This window comes from Corvus brachyrhynchos, unplaced genomic scaffold (assembly GCF_000691975.1).
Source record: "Corvus brachyrhynchos isolate BGI_N302 unplaced genomic scaffold, ASM69197v1 scaffold223, whole genome shotgun sequence".
NCBI classification, from domain to species: Eukaryota; Metazoa; Chordata; class Aves; order Passeriformes; family Corvidae; genus Corvus; species Corvus brachyrhynchos.
Window position 1 is genome coordinate 3,376,948 of NW_008237174.1, and position 17,241 is coordinate 3,394,188.

Here is a 17,241-nt window from a genome sequence, read left to right on the forward strand (position 1 = left end):
TCAGCAGGCCGTCCTTTTGGTTTATCTTGTAAGTAGTAATTGCAGTGTGATTGAAAAATATTAAATCTCTTGATTTCTTTAAACCTATTCAAGAAGCTCTGCTCCTCTTTTTGCGTATGCACTGCAAGGACCTCCTTTGTAAGTCCCAGTTTTTTAAATGGCTCCTTCTCTTGATTTATGTGTGCAGCGCTGGATGGAGGGGCAAGAAGTTGGCCATCTACGATTTCTGCTCCACTTGGACCATCTTCTATCATTTCTACAGGAATAGAAGGCAAAATACTCAAGATGAAGCAAAGAAAGCCCTATACATGCATTTTTAAGGTACTACAATTCTCCAATCATTTTGCTGCAAGTTTAAGATACACATTCCATCCCTATTTATTCCATTTCCCAAGACCATCTTAGCTGTAAGAAACTGCAAGTCACAAGCAGACATTAGCTGTTCACATGTCTGAAGTTTAAACTCGCTAGCAATTGCCATCTTGAAGAAAAAGTATTAGCAAAAGTCATACCTAATTCAGGCTGTGTTTTTTTGTCTCCAACGTGAACAATGGTACTACTGTAGCTGCACTGACTGGTGAGAGACACAACACTTTCAGGCTTGCCAGGTAAAGCCAAAGATGTTAAGTGAGCACCAACCACCGGGGGACCACTTGATTTACCAGATGCCTTCAGCACAGCAGGATCTGTTAAAAGAAATAAAGTTGCAGATTACTGAACATAAACAAGAGCAAATTCAAATTACATGCTGCTAGGGCTGCAAAACAGTAAAGGCCAAACTGTGCTTGACAAGACAAAAAAGTGAACTTTTTACTTTATACATTCCAGGAATAGAATGACTCTGGAGCAACCAAATGCAATCCTCTAAGCCCATGTACAGCCAAACCAAACCTTTTCAATGAAGGATATTTTCCCCTTTTTCTGGTTTTCACTCTTCTTTAATGGCACAGTTTTGGAAGAAATTTTCTAGCCTCTTCCAGTCCAAGAATAAGTTGCACCCAGCTCCCACAGTGTTGTACACAAATTTCTTTCATTAGCTGGTTACTCTAACAGCTTTGTTTTGAGCATCCACCTAAATTTAAATTTCTCTCCCCTGAAAGCTACACACAGTAATCCAGCAGAGGTCATACGAGTGCCTCACAAAACAGCATTAAAACATTCCACCTCTATAGGAATACTTCCATAACACATATTTAAAGATCTAAAATTTGCCTTTTTCCTGACTGGTGACTTCATCTTTCTCAGACAACAGGGCAACAAAGAGCTAGTGGCCCACATCATCTTCTGCCAACAAGAACCACAGAGACTCCAAATTACAGCATTTCAATCCCTTCTGCAGGACTCTTTGTTCCTGGTCTACTGATACCTTCTAATTTGATTCTAAAAGCTGCATTAGAACTTCTTTTTGAAGCTCGTCAAACCACCAAGATCATTCCCACATGCAATTCTTGAGAAACTCCACTGGACACTCTCCCTTCAGCCTCATATAATGACAAGGTAGAATGAGCAAATCTCTCATTTGCATGTAGTTCTTTACCAATCTCACAATCCTTGTACTAACCAGTTACATTCTTCATTTAATTCCCCATCCAGACAAGGGACTATGTCGAATGCTACAACTAAGGCCTAAAAAATTACCTTTATGTTTCTGTCTGCAGCAGACTTTTTAGATAGCTTGCCTCAGTAATCCCCAGCTTTTTGTTTTCATAGATGAACATTGGGTTCTAACACCTCACAAAACACAGAACAGTCCAATGCTGCATTTTACCTTCTCTTCTTCATTTTTTTTTAAGCAGAAATGTAATATGCATATTTTTGTTGCAATTAATTAGCTGCTAGGTTCTTCAGCTGATTTTTCTTACAAGTCCTAACTGTGAAATAAACTTTCTACATTTGACAATGATTTGAGTACTGAAACTCAAAATCCTACTGTATTTTCTACAACAAAAATTAGTTCATTGCATCTACAATCCAGATATGCAATCAACTACTCAGTATTTTAATTGTAAGGAGGATATTAATGATGAAAGTTAAATCACCAACATCAAACACTGAGAAAGCAGCTATGAGGTCATGCCTAAGCTACACTTGTCATTGTTCTGCAAAGTAGCATCCAACTGCCTGCCAGCAAAACTCAGTCATGAAAAAGCTGTGATGTAGTTACCTCCCAATGGCTGGATAGCATTATCAGCTGCTTTTTGTTCATGAACTCCAGAACTCAGTGATGCAACACTTGTCGAAGGTTCACATTTTCTTTTTGCTGTACCAGGTACATTACAACTCTCCAAGTACCTAAAATACAATGATTTAAAAATATTAGACATACTAGTCTAATGTCCAAAGGTCAAGAGTAATTTACTCACTGGTTGCTTACCTGATGACACTGTCCAAACAGCTAATCTGTTGATAGGAATACACAGGTTGTTCTTTCCAAGCCAATTCTTCAGTAGTCACATTTTTTGGAGCAGCTGCTCCTGCAGTATCCTTTCCCCCTACATCTTTCACCTGACCACCAGGAGTATTTTGTTTTTCTGTGGAAAGAGATACTGCTATTATGCAATTAAGACATTAAATCCTTGCAAACTCCCCTAAAAGCAACAGTAGTAAAGGTTTTTCATTTCTACGTATTTAGCAGGTCACAAATTAACCACTGTAAAGCAAAAGGTTTGTGCACTAATAGATGAATATTGTGCAAGTATTTTCCCGTCCTTATGGATTCTTGGAGTTAAAAGTTTAATTAGATTGCATATGGATCCAAAGGGAATAGACACTATGGCTGTATGAGAATATATATCATTAAGGTTGAAACACACTCAGTATGAGGACAACTCTTGTGCCCACTTAAGGTATTTCAAGACAACAGCTTTAGGCCATGCCTTAACTGTGTTACACCAATATTGATTCAGATATAGCCAAACACAATATTTTCCCAGGCACAGTAGAGAGACACGGGACAATATAATTTGAGTCGATAAAAATGCTGTCTTTATGCATTGATTAGAACTAAACTAGAAAAAGTCCTACTGTCACGTTATACAAGGCACCAGCACAAGAGACTAGTAACTGCTAATGTCTTACCTGCAAAAGACTCTTTCTTATAGTCCAGTTTTGCCTTACTGTCAGTGAAAATATGCTGTCCTTTATTTTTGACCTTACGGGCATACTGACAGACCTCCTGCAAGCAGTTTGGTAAGAACAGTTATTTCAAAGTTTTGACATAAAACATTATGCATAGTTGTTTCTCAGTAGACTAAATCTAACCTCAGTTAATCTCTATCTTGCAATTAGTTTGATCATAGGAGAAACATGAATGTATACAATTTTATTGTGCAGCTGCAAAAATTGGGAATTGGAAAGAGAAGAAATTTAAAGTATGTTTCTTGCAAACAGTTACTCTGTAGTTTGTTTAATCTGCTTGAATATCTTGGATAGGAAAATATAAAATATACATTACAAAGACAACTTAAAAAAAACCTTAACCTATCACTTGGTAAAAAAATATTGGTGCTATGAAAGATAGTTTTTTTACTAGAAGTCTAACCAAGCACTGACAGGATGTTACAGAACTAGACTATAACAGCCTTCACTATCTGTGGAAGTAGTGAAGGAATGCCAGGCATCTATTTCCCTGTTCAATAAGAAATCCTGAGACCTCATCTGCTTATTCCACCAGTGTTTAAGAACAGAAAGCCAGGAAAGTGACCACCTTGGCAAGAGCAGAACTCTGCAAAGTCTGATCACAGAAGCACAAATCAGATTTGTGAGAATTAGCCTATAAGAAATACAACTTACCAAGTAAAATTTTTGGCTTTCAGAACTAAATCCAAAGTAGAGCTCTAAGCACAAACTAAAAAATTGGTTTATTCCATTCAATTTATTTCGTTCTATATACATGGTTTATTTTTGCAACATTAAAAGTGATCTGGGTCAAGCTATCCCCTGGTTATATAGGTATTACTGCATTTAATCTTCTTATTTTCATTTGGGAAAACAGTAATTACAGACTTTCCCCTCCCAAAACAAACTGCTCTCACATATCCAGCTGGTTTTCCCAGAAACACAGCATATAACATGTATCAGACATTAGATTAAGTAAACACACTACAGGTTTAAATTCTTCACAACACTGACTTTCATGCCTACAACTGTGCTTCAGTACCCTGAGGCTTCATCTAAACCAGAAGTGTTTATTGCCTTAGACAAAAGGGTTTTTCTACGATCAATATAAAAGGAACATGGCGTTTTCTTTATACTTTCTTCCATTTCCAATTTGAAAATGTTATTCTAAAAGTTAAAAATCCTCACTTTAACTAGTTTGTCTTGTGCCACACACTTGAACGAGAAAAACTCAAACCTACTGGTTTATCCTTATGAGTGTCTTCATTATTATTTCCTGTGCTGTCACTGGAGGATGCCACACTCATCAAGTGCTCATGTGAGCCATTGCTACCTAGACTTCCATAGCCACTGGATCCACTGTTGTGTACAGGCTGTGAAAACAACAACAAGAAAATACATATATATGTGTATACACACCACCCCCCCGCCTCAGGACACCAGTAATTCCATATCAGGAAAAGAGATTTTATTTTACACTGGGTTTCTTGTTGCTTGGTTTTTTTGGGTTGTTTTTTGTTTGTTTCTCTGGAGTACTCCATAGCTACATGAAATTCTTAAGATTTCAACTGGAGCTTTAACATACTTCAGTAAGTCTTGTCTAGTAATCATGAGTGCAAGTAATTCCCAGGATTGTAGCCAAAAATTCCAGTACAGTAGAAGAAGCTAAGCAAAATGTCACACAAAGAAAAACACCCTTAGGAAATGGAAAGGGTAACAGTAAAGCACTTGCAGTACCTGCAGTAAGAGCCGATAGATTTGCTCAGTGATCTCCTGAACACTGGGATGAAGGATTCTATCCTCTGTGTAGTTGGGAGCAGCAAAGACATCTTCATTTAAGGGACCCCTGCACAAACCAAACATAGACCAGCTCACTGCAAATGCAAGTGTTTCAATCCCAGAGAGATCACCACTTCAATTTACCACCTATATACCACAGAGAATCTAATGCTTATTCTGTCCCCTCCTGTCTTTCTTAAGGATCACTATGTAAACTTGAGGGAAGGGAAAACAAAAATATATTGACTTACGTCCTAACTTTGTGTCTTCCAATAATAAAAGAAACTTTTCGACTCCAAGGGTTGATGAAACTGGACCAGCTGGTGTCCATGGTGATATAATCTCCATTCCTAGTGCAAAACCTGATTGGTGAATAGTCAAAAGGCTGCCCTCCGTACTGAAGAACTGCAATGAAGGATTCAAACAGACATTTCACATTAAGGGTTGCACAATTCTACTCAACAATTCAGGATTTTACAATGAACTGTACAGGAGGAAGATGCCACCTGAGGGATACACTGATACATTTAGAAATACTGAGCTATCAGAATAAGCCAATCTTCATAATTTACTGGACTATGGTCAAAAAAATCACCCTTAGAATACAACAACCTAAAGAAGACTGAAGAAGCAGCTTTACAAACATTGCCAGAATGGCTCTTATTTTCTTCTCTATGAAATAAAAAATACTATAATTTAAGATATGACAAATTCTATCATGTCATTCTCAAGAAAATTTTCTTTATGTATGAAATATTAATTTATAGTCAATTTGTTTACAATAGATACATATGCTTCACAGAAGTTCAAAATTGAGTGATTTCTCATTTTCATGAATTTGCACTAAGAATCAAGTTGTGCAGTAAAAGATTCAGTATTTACTTGTGGAAAAAAAATCAAAGTCACAATTAATTTTCTCCTACTACTTGTTGAGGTTTTTGTAGTCCTTATTATTAAGTTCTAGAAAAAAATTTGTATTTCTGCCACAATAAGAGGTTACATACTTTTTTTGTGAATTGCTAGCATTAAGGGTCTGTCATTTGGGTGAAGATGCACCAAGACTGGTGTTCCTATTAAATCCTGAGGTAGGTATCCCAACAGAGGTACTGCTCTGGAGAAAGAAAGACAAAGAAAAAATAATAAAAATCAAGTAGAATACATATGTATTTCATGTTTAAAACTTTTTCACTTTAAGTTAAGTTTTCTCTGCTGTTTTTCCTATAAAGAGAATGAATAATTTTAAGTTTACATTTGGTGAAAAAGCAGTGCCAACTTAACAACAGTAGTACACTTAGGGCAAGGGGGGCTTTGTTTGTTTCTGGGGTGGTGATTAGACCAAATCAAGGAGTCTGCTACAGCAGTTCTGTCTTTCCTTTGCTGTCTAACTTTAGAGGATAAATACTTACCCTAATTTTAAAAGAGCATTAATAAAGTTTAATCTTGTAAAACTCTCATGAAGGTAAATAGTACCCCAATCCCTTGGCTGTGAGCCATGGCTAAGGATCACAGGATTATTACAGCTGAACTAGCAACAGGGGAGCTGACCAGCACTCAAGACAACTTTCTCACAGGCAGGTTAAGAGTTCAACCCAGAGGAGCTGCATGGGAGCAAGCTTATTAACTAGAGAATTAAAAGCAATGTTACTGAATTCCTGCACGTTATCAATGACCACTTCTAGTGACGCAAAAAACTAATTTATGTGACAAAATAATTTTTATTGATAGCTTCAAGCATTTGCATTAAGGATAAAGACTGAAAGTTCACAAAAGCCTCTTTGCACCTTACCATGCAGGTTAGCCACTGAAAAAAAACGTGCTTTGGAAAAAAATGTAGTAAGTCAATGCTAGTCAGTAATGTTTAAGTTGCCAGATGCCAGCAAGTCATCTTGTAAGCTCAAAACACTGTACACCTTCCCCCCAGCCCCACTCACTGACACAGCCCCGGGGTAGGGAGATACTCAGGTGTCTGAATAGCTTCAATGAAGAACTTAGCCCCAGTGCACCAGACAAGGGGTCAAAAGCATTATGCAACAAATGCCTTCAACACTGCACTTCCAACAACCCACTGGAATTACATCAGCTCCCCAAAACATCAAACACACCCTTCCAGCAAAGAGGCTGAGAGGAGAAAGAGGATAGCAACTAATGCCTTCTTATCAAAGCAATTAGTTTAATAATGAGTTTTAAAAGCTTGCAGATGAACTAAAGCAACAAAGCAGAAACTGGCATGAAACTCATACCAAATCATCTCACTTTGACACATTGACATTTAGAAGTGCTGCCAAGTTCAAAGCACATGAGAAAAGTTGTGCTGCTAGAGGACTTTACAATCTCAGTCAACTCCAAATGACTTCACTTAGGGCTTCATCAAGTAACATCATAAGAAGGTTTTGTTCAGCACTGTTCCTGTTCTTTGCCACCTGCTTTATGAAAGTCAGGGATCTAGAATGTGAGACTGAGCTGGGCTTGCCTGTTCTGATGAAAAGGAAACTAAAAGATGATCCAGGAGCTTCCCACACTGCTGGAAAGAGGAGTTACAAAAATGGAGTTAAATTTTCTTGATGGTGCCAGACAATAAAATTATGGGCAATGGTCCCAGACTGGAGTCTGGAAAGCTTATGCTGCATGCTACGAAAAGGTTTTTAACAGAGGAGTGCAAACACAGGAGGTTTCCCATACCAAGTCTCTGAAGGCTTTCAGGCATTATTGAGACAAGGCCAAAGCTGGCCTTAGCCAGGACAAGGCAACAATTCTGTTTCAAGCAAAAGGATGGAACCAAGACCTCCCAGCAGTCCCTTCCAACCAGCCTTTCTTTGCTCCTGTAAGCTGTATTTGAGAATGATGTCTCGGCATCATTATGCTTCCTCATAATGAGGAACTCATAAAAATTCAGAGGTTAAGCTAATAAATTAATTTTATGAATGCAAATGCATGTGTGGCATAAGAATGGCTAATGAGGAGATGCTGCAAGTTTAGTTTGTGTTTTATAGAATGACATTTAAAGTGCCAAAAAGACATGAATAAGAAGTATCTTTATATTATTATTGTAAGTTACATACAAAACTGCTTTAAATTAATTTACAAAGATCACTCTGCTGTGAACTACTTACACCCATTATACACATGAAGTATCAAATATATTAAAACAAATACATATGGGAATGACCCATTTAATTTCAAGAAAATATTTCTTTTTACTTAACATACTCTGTGCAGAGATCCACCTGCAGAGTTCAGACAAATATGCATTTTTTCCAACCCGTGAACACGTACTGATTACAGAAATTAACTCTATTTTATGCAAGTCAAGCAACAGTTTCAGGGTTGTATTATGAACAATGTGCAGTCAACAGCAGGTGCTCAGTTGCACATTTTTAAATATTAAGACTCTGCTTTCCCTAAGAATCTATTGCTTTGTGTATTCCACCAAACCCTGGAGAGCTTAAGAGCAATAAACTGCATATGCATGCCTTGGTAAACATTTATCTGGCTGCCAATGCTCTCAGGAGTTAAATAATTAAAAACAAAATCAACTACACAATCACGAGAACAGAAATAAATGACGCAAAGTCCTAACTTCAGACTAAGATGTAATCAACCCTCACTGGAAGTGTTAGAAAATGGTATTTGAGAACAAGTGGTAACATCAGACTGAGAGGAAAGAAGCTTCCACAGTATCCACAGGGAAGGTATTTACTGGAGTTGTTCCACTCAAGCCCAAGAATAAGGGCAAGGCTCTCCACTCAGTAATCTTGCCATTTCTGTGAAGTGACTACTGGAGATCACTGAGCTGTGGATGCACAGAGGAACAGAAGCTTTGCACTGCACCCTCAGCCTCTTTGAAAAGATAAACCCACTCTGCAGCTGGCTTGGAGCATGTGTGGGAATGAAAGAGAGAAAAATCCATGAAGAAGACAGAACTACAGTGGATTAAGCAGTTCTTTTATCAACTTCAGCTGTTTAGAGGGATTGTATAAATCACACCATGGAAAAGCAGTTTGTCAGCATTGCACTGTCTATCCTACAGGAACTCAACTTAGCCACAACGTCTGCCTCTCTACAGATAAAACTGTCTCAGAAGTCAAACAGTATTCTTTTTACCTTGACTCCATCTTAGTTGAACATCCCAATAAACCTCCTTTCCCCAATCCCTTCTCTCTTCTGCTGCATTTAAAGGTTTTGCCAAGAATGAAATATTTTTTCTGAAACAAGATTTCCACACAAAAAATACCACAGAATCTGAAAATTGTCCATTATACTCCTACTCTGTCTGAAGACATCCCCCTCATCTCAACCTACAAAGGAAGTTTTAGCATTCTTAGAATGCTTAAAAACAAAGGGGAGAATCTCAGAAGTCAGATGTTACCATTGTAGCTATCTTAGTTTTTGCTAAGGAGGAAAAAAAATAAAATCAAAATGAAGTCCCATATATAGCCCAAATATCAGAAACCACCACAAAGAAAATACCAAGGAAAGAGGAAAAGAAAGGGGAAAGGCAGTGTTTTCAACTCAGGAATAAGTGAATTCTCTTATCAAGTCTTCAAAATGCTACAATATTCCAAACTGCATCACTGTCCTTAAAAGCTTGTTGAGATTATCATCTTCCCCTCAGCCAAACATGCTCCTGACTCTGAAAGAGTAGCTTCTGTTCTTTCCACAGACCTTATGGCTCCATCACCTAAATATCCTTTGCAAGACTCCACCAAAAGCAGTCCAGAAGACTGACTGGCTGCTCATGGCTTGGACAGGTGCACACTTTCCTGGGTAAAAAACTGGCTGGATGGTCAGGCCCAGAGAGCGGGGGTGAAAGGAGTTACATCCAAGTGGTGGCTGCTACCAAGTGATGTTCCCCAGGGCTCAGGACTGGGTCCAGTTGTGTTTAATGTCTTTATCCATGATCTGGACAAGAGGATGGAGAGCACCCTCCATCAGTTTGCAGACAACAGCAAGCTGGGTGAGAGCATTGATTCTCCCAGGTACTAAGTGATAGGACAAGAGGAAATGGCCTCAAATTACACCAGGGTAGGTTTAGACTGGGTATTAGGAAACACTTCTTCATAGAAAGGGTTGTCAAGGAACAGGCTGCCCACAGAAGTGGTGCAGTCACCATCCCCAGAGGTATTTAAAAAATGTGCAGATGAGGCATTTAGGGACAGGGTTGAGTGGTGGACTTGATCTCAGAAGTCTTTTGCAACCTAAATGATTCTATGAAAGCTTGGTTTAGACCTCAGCTCCTAAGTCTTTGTACATACATTAAGATCCCAGGTGATATTTCTGTTTCTAATTTAGAACGTAAATACTTACTCTAACCAGTTTTCATGACTGTCAAAGCAATGTGAAGTCTTCAGCCAGTGTAATTTGAACAGTTTTTATATACCTTTTTTTAAAGAAAAGATCCAATATTGCATTTAAAAGATGTACCTCTAGTTGTATCTGAGCCAGCAGAGAGTGACAGCAGCATACTTGTTGAATCAAACTTAAAAACCCAAAACCTCACACCTAAGTGTCTCATACAGGTCATAATTGGCAGCACAGGAATTCTTTTGACCATGGGTTCATTGATTGAATTTATGTCCAGAATTTCCCCAGAGGGAAGGAAAGTGGAAGAACAAGTTGTTAGCAAGCACTTCAATACACTTAAATACTGGTTTAATGTGTTCTCATGCTTAGTTAAAATGGGGAGATGTACTTTTCTTAGGTTAAACACTCTTCAGCAGTTGCACAATTTTTTAACCCCACAAACACCTCTTAAAATACTACAAAGATATTGGATAGCTTGCTCAACAGAAAATTGAAAAATACTTCTTGTAAGTTACCTTTCATCTACATCCTGGAACAAACAGGTTGGTGTGTGCGTAGTCGTAAAAATTCTTTTGTCAGGAGGAATTCTGGGTGCTAAGAGAAAAATAAAAGCATATTAACTGGGGATTTTTCATATATAATACCTCAAGCTGCCAAAATTCTGGCCAAGAGCATACAGGAAAGCAGCTTGCTAGCTCACAGCATCTCAGCAAGGATAGAGAACAGAAACAATTCTCTTTCACTATAATAAAGCTTGAACAGCTCTTACTTTTAGGAAAGCAAACTAGTCTTTGTGCACTCAAGGATTACCTTCATAACCAGAATGGACTTTTTCTGCAAGCAACACACAGCAAAGCTGGTCTTCTGCTATTTCTGGATCTTGCACTTTGATAAGGTAAGGAGTCATCCGGAACGGGTGATAGCAAATCTCATTTTCACGCTCCTTGCCCGCACTAATAATTAAAGAGAGTTAATTATTTCAACAGATTCATCTTATGCTAAATAAAATTTTAATTTGTCCATTGTATTTCCCTCATGACACAAGAACTGCATATTAGCTACTAAAATAGCACCCAAGATCTTAGCTTTTTTTTTTTTTTTATGGAAGAGAATCTAATTCTGATAATATCCTTTGCATACCAACTTCCATAAAGATTGTGCTGTCCTTTCTATTGCCCAAAACAAATATCCACAACAGCATTACATGGAAGTTTGATCGAAAAACCCAGCTCACGCAATAGATTAAGTTACTTTGCTGTCCTTCAGAGGGATGAATTTACAGGGCTTTTTTATGAAGACTGCTATATCCCCTCAGTTAACATAAAGATCATCTTTTTAATCAATATTTATTCCAGTTTAGAAGGAGTAAAGACTCAATATTTAATAACAGGTGTTTGCTTAACCAGAATGCAAACATAGTAATGAAAACAACCACCATTTACACAGTGACCAAAGAAAATCAGTTGTAATAAGTTTATAACAGCGGAGCTTTATAAAAGTAAAGCTTTTGAAACCAGTGTTAGTTGGATAAAAAAATGTCCAGTAACTCCAGGAGTACTTCTACAGTACATCCAATGCAACACTCTGGAGCTCTGCATTACCTCCAATTCTTTTAAAGTTTATTCATACCTCAATAATAAGTATTCATTTATTCCAGAAGTAATTAAATAATTGGATCCGCTATTTTTGTTTCAGAAATGCTGCCAGAGAGGCAGTAAGCATCAAGAAATCAAATTGCACAAGAAAGAACATGAACTACATTGCCAGCTTTGCCTAAATTAAAAAAAAAAAAACAAACAACTAAAGACGAGTGATTGGGGGCAGGAAAAGAAGGAAGAAAACCAAACCCAAAGAATTGTGCCATTTATTAACTGCAAAAGAGACAAGTCAAGTTACCCTCAAGTATCTTCCCAGGGGATACTTGAGACAAATTTGAGACATTAATTTTTTAGAATGAAGGAGACTCTGAAGCAGGCACCAAACAGAACAGCTCTATTTACATGAACCAAAGGCTTTCCAGAGCAGGAGGAGACACTGTATCACCTTCCTTTATGGCACAAAGGTCAATATTCACATGGATTAACTTCCAAGATGCAGCTTCCCAAAATGAGTTCAGTTTTCTCTGTAGCTCTACAGTTAATCAACTCAAGGATGTGCATATGTTTTGCTTTAAAATCACATTATGAAAAAGCATGAAACGTACATACCATATGGTTCTTATAAAAGTCTAATATTTATGTAATGCTTGGTTTCATAATGCAACATTAGGCTTTGTAATATTGTCTTACCTGATGCGACAGAAAAAAGATTTCTCTTCCATGCAATCCTGGGTGGAAGACTCTAGAAATATTAAGCATATTTCATACCAAGTTACAAACTACTAGAAGATTATGATATTTCGTACAAGAATTTTCCTTAGATAATAAAGGTTGAATTTTTTTAAGTTTATGTTCCCTGAAGTCTCCATATGTATTTGTTAAACAATGCACATCATAGGCAACTAAATCTGAACATCACTCAGATTCTGAGGCTGGCATGTGAGTCACAGCTCCTTTTATCAAGTCTTTTTCCTAAACATATCTAAACAGCTCTCCAGTTTGAGCTGCTTACTCTTATCAACTCTTTCACAGTACTTTATACCAATGACCAAAAATGCTTGATTACCTATGACCCCAAAATTTGACCTTTTTCCTAGAAAGACACAAGGACAGCTCGATCACCAAATACACTTCCTACCATCCCTCTTCTCTCTTTTTTCTGAAGGCTTCTTCTCATGTTTTAAGCTTATTTCCCTCCTCTTCCAGAGTAGCCACTCACTGATTTCCAAGGGAAGCTCTGGCATTTCAAGGGCCTCCAGTGCACAATACCTTTGGATATTATATCGTAGGGCAGCTGATACACAAGAGAGTGTGCACAGTTCTACTTACTGCATTTCTTAAACTTGAAGCTATACACAAACATAATAGAGCTACAGAAAATGTTTCAAGAAAGTAAAACCAAAAAACCTCCTGCATAACTGAGTAATCAGGATTATATGGTCAGCATTTATCACTGACCCTTTTTTGAGCCAGAGGTTGCACTAGAGACCCCACAAGGTCCCTTTTGACCTGCTTTATGTATGCATTGCTTAGTACGTGTTTATTGCTAATTGGTTTTTTTAGATTAAATATGGTTCACACCCTGGCTCAATGTCATAGATTTAGTATGCAATGGATTGGAATTTCAAACATTTAGAGCAGACTTGAATTTCAAGTGTTTATTTGAAATAGTTGGCAGATATTTCTCAATTACTAATGGCTGTAGGTACGTGAGTAAAACAATCCTACCACAAACAAATATCAAGTGCCCTGAGACATCTCATACTTCACCATTAATTATGCCTAATATAATTTTTCTAAGGCTGGAAGAAGAGAGCTATGATTACACTTGGTGAGTGCACAGTGATGGCAGCTGGAATACCTTTTTCTACACCGTAATCAAGGTGTCCAGTATTCAAATCATAACCATTTTAAAAGGAAGGAGACAGAGTAATGTCCCCTTTATACTTGAGGAAGAGAAAATGTGAAGAAAAATTGTTTTAATTTGATTGCTAGTAAAAGTGGAAAGTAAATTCACCATTCAGCATAAATTCCTACTTTGTTTTCTTTCACCAGCTGGCTGAAAGGGGCATGAGAACTGATAAACAATGACATTCAGAAGACTTTTGACCAACAGACAAATCCTGCTGATTTATAAAATAGATTTATACACCTAGTATTGTTCAGAGATGTTCTAATAATGCCCCTGTCTGCTATACCCTCAAAAAGTGATGGGGGGAAGGATGGAAGGACATTCCAAATCAGTGCAAGTATTTGCATTTGTATGACTGAAAGAAGGTCAGAGAAATATCTGCTGTTGAGACCACTCACCAGCTCTATTGCAAATATTCCATGATGGTAATCTGTATGGGGTGGTAGAAGTATAGAACACACTGACATCCTGAGGTGCCAAGAACTCCACAAATTTGGCATTTTTAAAATAACCCCTCTTGCAGCGGAGAATAGAAGCAGCTTGATCAGAGATGTACAAAATTTTCCCAGTTATCAAAGACACAGCTACAGCAAACATATCCTAAAAACAAAAATCTCAAATTATTTAGACAGTTTGAAACATTCTTCAGTGCAGCACATATTTCTGAGAAAAACATTTAAGATATAAAAACATTAGTAGGTTCAAAATGAGAATTAAGGAAATTTTATTTTATTACAGATGTAGTTCAACACAATGAATCTGCTTATGAAGTAGACACAGACAGAATACTTTCCAATTATGTAGTAAGAATAATACACGACTATTTATGGGTTACAAGCCCTAAATATCATTGTCTAAAGTTCCATGATGCAGAATGAATTTGCAAATTAAGAATTAATGACCTTCCAGCTATATAACTTCACCATTTTCCCTGTGCTTGTTACAGGTATGGTTTACATTTATGAAATTCAGCTGTTTGTAAGAGGTTGTGTTAGTTGGTCCATCCACTGAAACCACTTAGTAAAAAATAATGAGTACACAGGTGGGAAGAAGTCCCACACACTCCACTTGTATTGTTTCTCTTCCTGATGCAGAGGAGCTTCCTGCGTCACAACCCTTCATGCTCCATTCACAAACCCTGTACAGGAACTTAAGAGCTGTCAGCAGAACACTGCTTTCACAAATGGATATTCAGATTAATTGAAAAATGTTTATGATATTTGGCTGAATTTCTCAGTTGTACTCTACACTTCCTATTTATTTCACCTTGTGGGCAGCTTTTACTATTCATAGATTCAACAAAACCCACCTACTTCAACCTATGGAACATCCCCCACCATGCTCTTGTTTTAGAGAATTCAGAACTTCATACATTCAAACAGAGGTTTCAGTTTAAAAAAATAGTAGAAGGCACTCTAATACACTTATATGCCATTATTTTTTGAAGGCTCCATAACTTATCCCTAAAATACTAGTAATATGGAAATAAATATAATTTAAAAAATCATTCAGATTATCATTTCACTGCTAGAACTACATTGATGGTCCTAGCTGTTCTTATCTCAATGAGAATACAGTATCACTGGATCCCACAGAAAGCCTTGTACCTGTTGCGAAGACCAGACAAATCCCACAGAAAAGGACAGAGTGATTCCAGCACTTTTGTCACTCTTCAGTCACACTAACACAAAGAACTGGTGAAACATCAAATAACCTCTAGTTATAAGAATAAGCTGAAGTGATTCACCATCTGCCTTGACTAAAATTTGGAAAAAGTTAATTCTCCAACTTTTGCAAGTGCACTAAAATGAAAACTAATGATATTTCACAGTGCTTTGTATCTCACGGATATTGGTATGTGTCACACCACGACCTCCAGGCACAAGGTACAATTCAGAGGATCAGGGAGTTCAAGACTACTTATTTCCCATCTAACTGACAGAAACAAATTGTATTTGTGAAGTCTGAAAAGGCTCAGTTTCTCCTCAACATCCCCTGGAAGGCAAAAGGCATTTTCTTCAGCTTTGTGGCCTAACTACCAACTCTTCCCTTGTAAAAAGAAGGCATGCCTGAAAATTCCAGTTCTAGAAAACATTTTCAATACACACTGCAGACTCAGGTCACCACACTCACCGCATTTTTCATGATGTATTCTGAAGTTATAGTCTCAACTTCTTCCACTGTGTAAGATGATACATTGAGACCAGCAGGTTGGGATTCATTAATCATCAACAACTGGTAATATTCTTCATTGGCTACATGAGAACAACAAACAATTTATAATCACGATTATCAATAAACACCCAGCCTAGAAGCAGTAAGCAGCAAAAACATTTTTTGGCAAAATGCAGAAGTTGGGAAGTCTAGGCACTATTCCACATACATCTTTTGCCTTGGTAGAGCTTCCTCATCAATAACTCAAATAAATGTGCACATCTTAGTATACCCATATATGAATGGTCACGAATTTCAGGCTGTTCGACAGTTCAAACAGTATGAAACTGTAAATTGTTTTCAAATTAATTTTCTAACTCAACCAAACAGTAGTAAAATATGAAGCCTCTAGAGAGCCGCTTTAACTCCCAAAGGAGCAAAAGTTAACAGAGCCAACAAGTAGGAATGACATGAAAATATCTGGTTAGAAAGGTTTTCAGACATAATACAGTTCTCTGTGTTATGCCAAGTTTATTTAAATTCCTGTTTTGAAAGTTTCACTTTAGCCAGGTCGGCATTAACTAGGCAGTATCACACTTGATTACCTTTAACTTGTTTAATGCTTTTAAGGGCATATTTCAATGTCGTTAGGACACTAGATTTGCCTTTGACTCTCTTCTCAGACGGAAGGTGAGCTTTCAGCTCCTGCAATGTTTTCAGCAATTCCTTTTGTGTTTTGGCTTTAGTGGACTGCTCACTACTGTAAGATGAAAAACAAAAAACAGAACATCACTTGAATGCCTGAAGTGACACATCATCCTCAAAGAAGCCCAAATGCACTCTGACACTTGTCATACACATCAATTTGTACCACTAGCCTCATTAACTTTTCCAGTACCCAGTAACAACTTTCAGAACTTATGGAAATTCTTACATTACCATTTAAAATGAAAGATTTACCACCACCTGGAGTGTGATTGTAAAATGTACTCTTTATGTGCAACAGTACATATGCCCAAGCACCACAGAATTTCTTTTTTTCTCTTTGCCACAGTCTCCCTCCTCCCTTTTTAGTGGTATTTTCCTTAGTTCCTTTCAAAATGAAACTCAGAAATGTTCATGGACTTCAAAGGAGAGAAGCAGGAGGCCCATTCAAGTCTTCACCTCCTGTTCAAGCAGGTTCTCTTAAGAAAGGTCCCTGAAAAGGGAATGGCAGTGGGAGAGTATCAAGTTAACAAAACAAATGGAGAAATCCTTTGAATAACATATCCCAGCTAAGCATGGCAATACATTAAGTAAGATAAGGAAACTTTGACTAAATTTATAAGGAAAAGAATCAGAGGAGGCTGGAGACAGAAGCTGCATTCACAGTTCTCAGGT

General features: G+C 37.5%; 1 protein-coding gene across 6 annotated transcripts in view; it reads right to left on the reverse strand.

Moving 5' to 3' along the window:
* Positions 1-17,241, reverse strand: part of PER2 (period circadian clock 2) — a 39,510-nt gene that overhangs the window by 9,064 nt on the left and 13,205 nt on the right. For all 6 annotated transcript variants that reach the window (XM_017728828.1, XM_017728829.1, XM_017728831.1 and 3 more), the window contains 15 exons: positions 16,467-16,621; positions 15,841-15,962; positions 14,106-14,307; positions 12,486-12,537; positions 11,008-11,150; positions 10,713-10,791; positions 5,901-6,007; positions 5,148-5,301; positions 4,855-4,963; positions 4,359-4,490; positions 3,079-3,175; positions 2,375-2,531; positions 2,165-2,292; positions 513-686; positions 1-256 (listed from right to left, as the gene is read on the reverse strand). In XM_017728828.1, coding sequence (XP_017584317.1) covers positions 1-256; positions 513-686; positions 2,165-2,292; positions 2,375-2,531; positions 3,079-3,175; positions 4,359-4,490; positions 4,855-4,963; positions 5,148-5,301; positions 5,901-6,007; positions 10,713-10,791; positions 11,008-11,150; positions 12,486-12,537; positions 14,106-14,307; positions 15,841-15,962; positions 16,467-16,621 — 2,067 coding nt within the window. The remainder of the gene's footprint in view (positions 257-512; positions 687-2,164; positions 2,293-2,374; positions 2,532-3,078; positions 3,176-4,358; positions 4,491-4,854; positions 4,964-5,147; positions 5,302-5,900; positions 6,008-10,712; positions 10,792-11,007; positions 11,151-12,485; positions 12,538-14,105; positions 14,308-15,840; positions 15,963-16,466; positions 16,622-17,241) is intronic.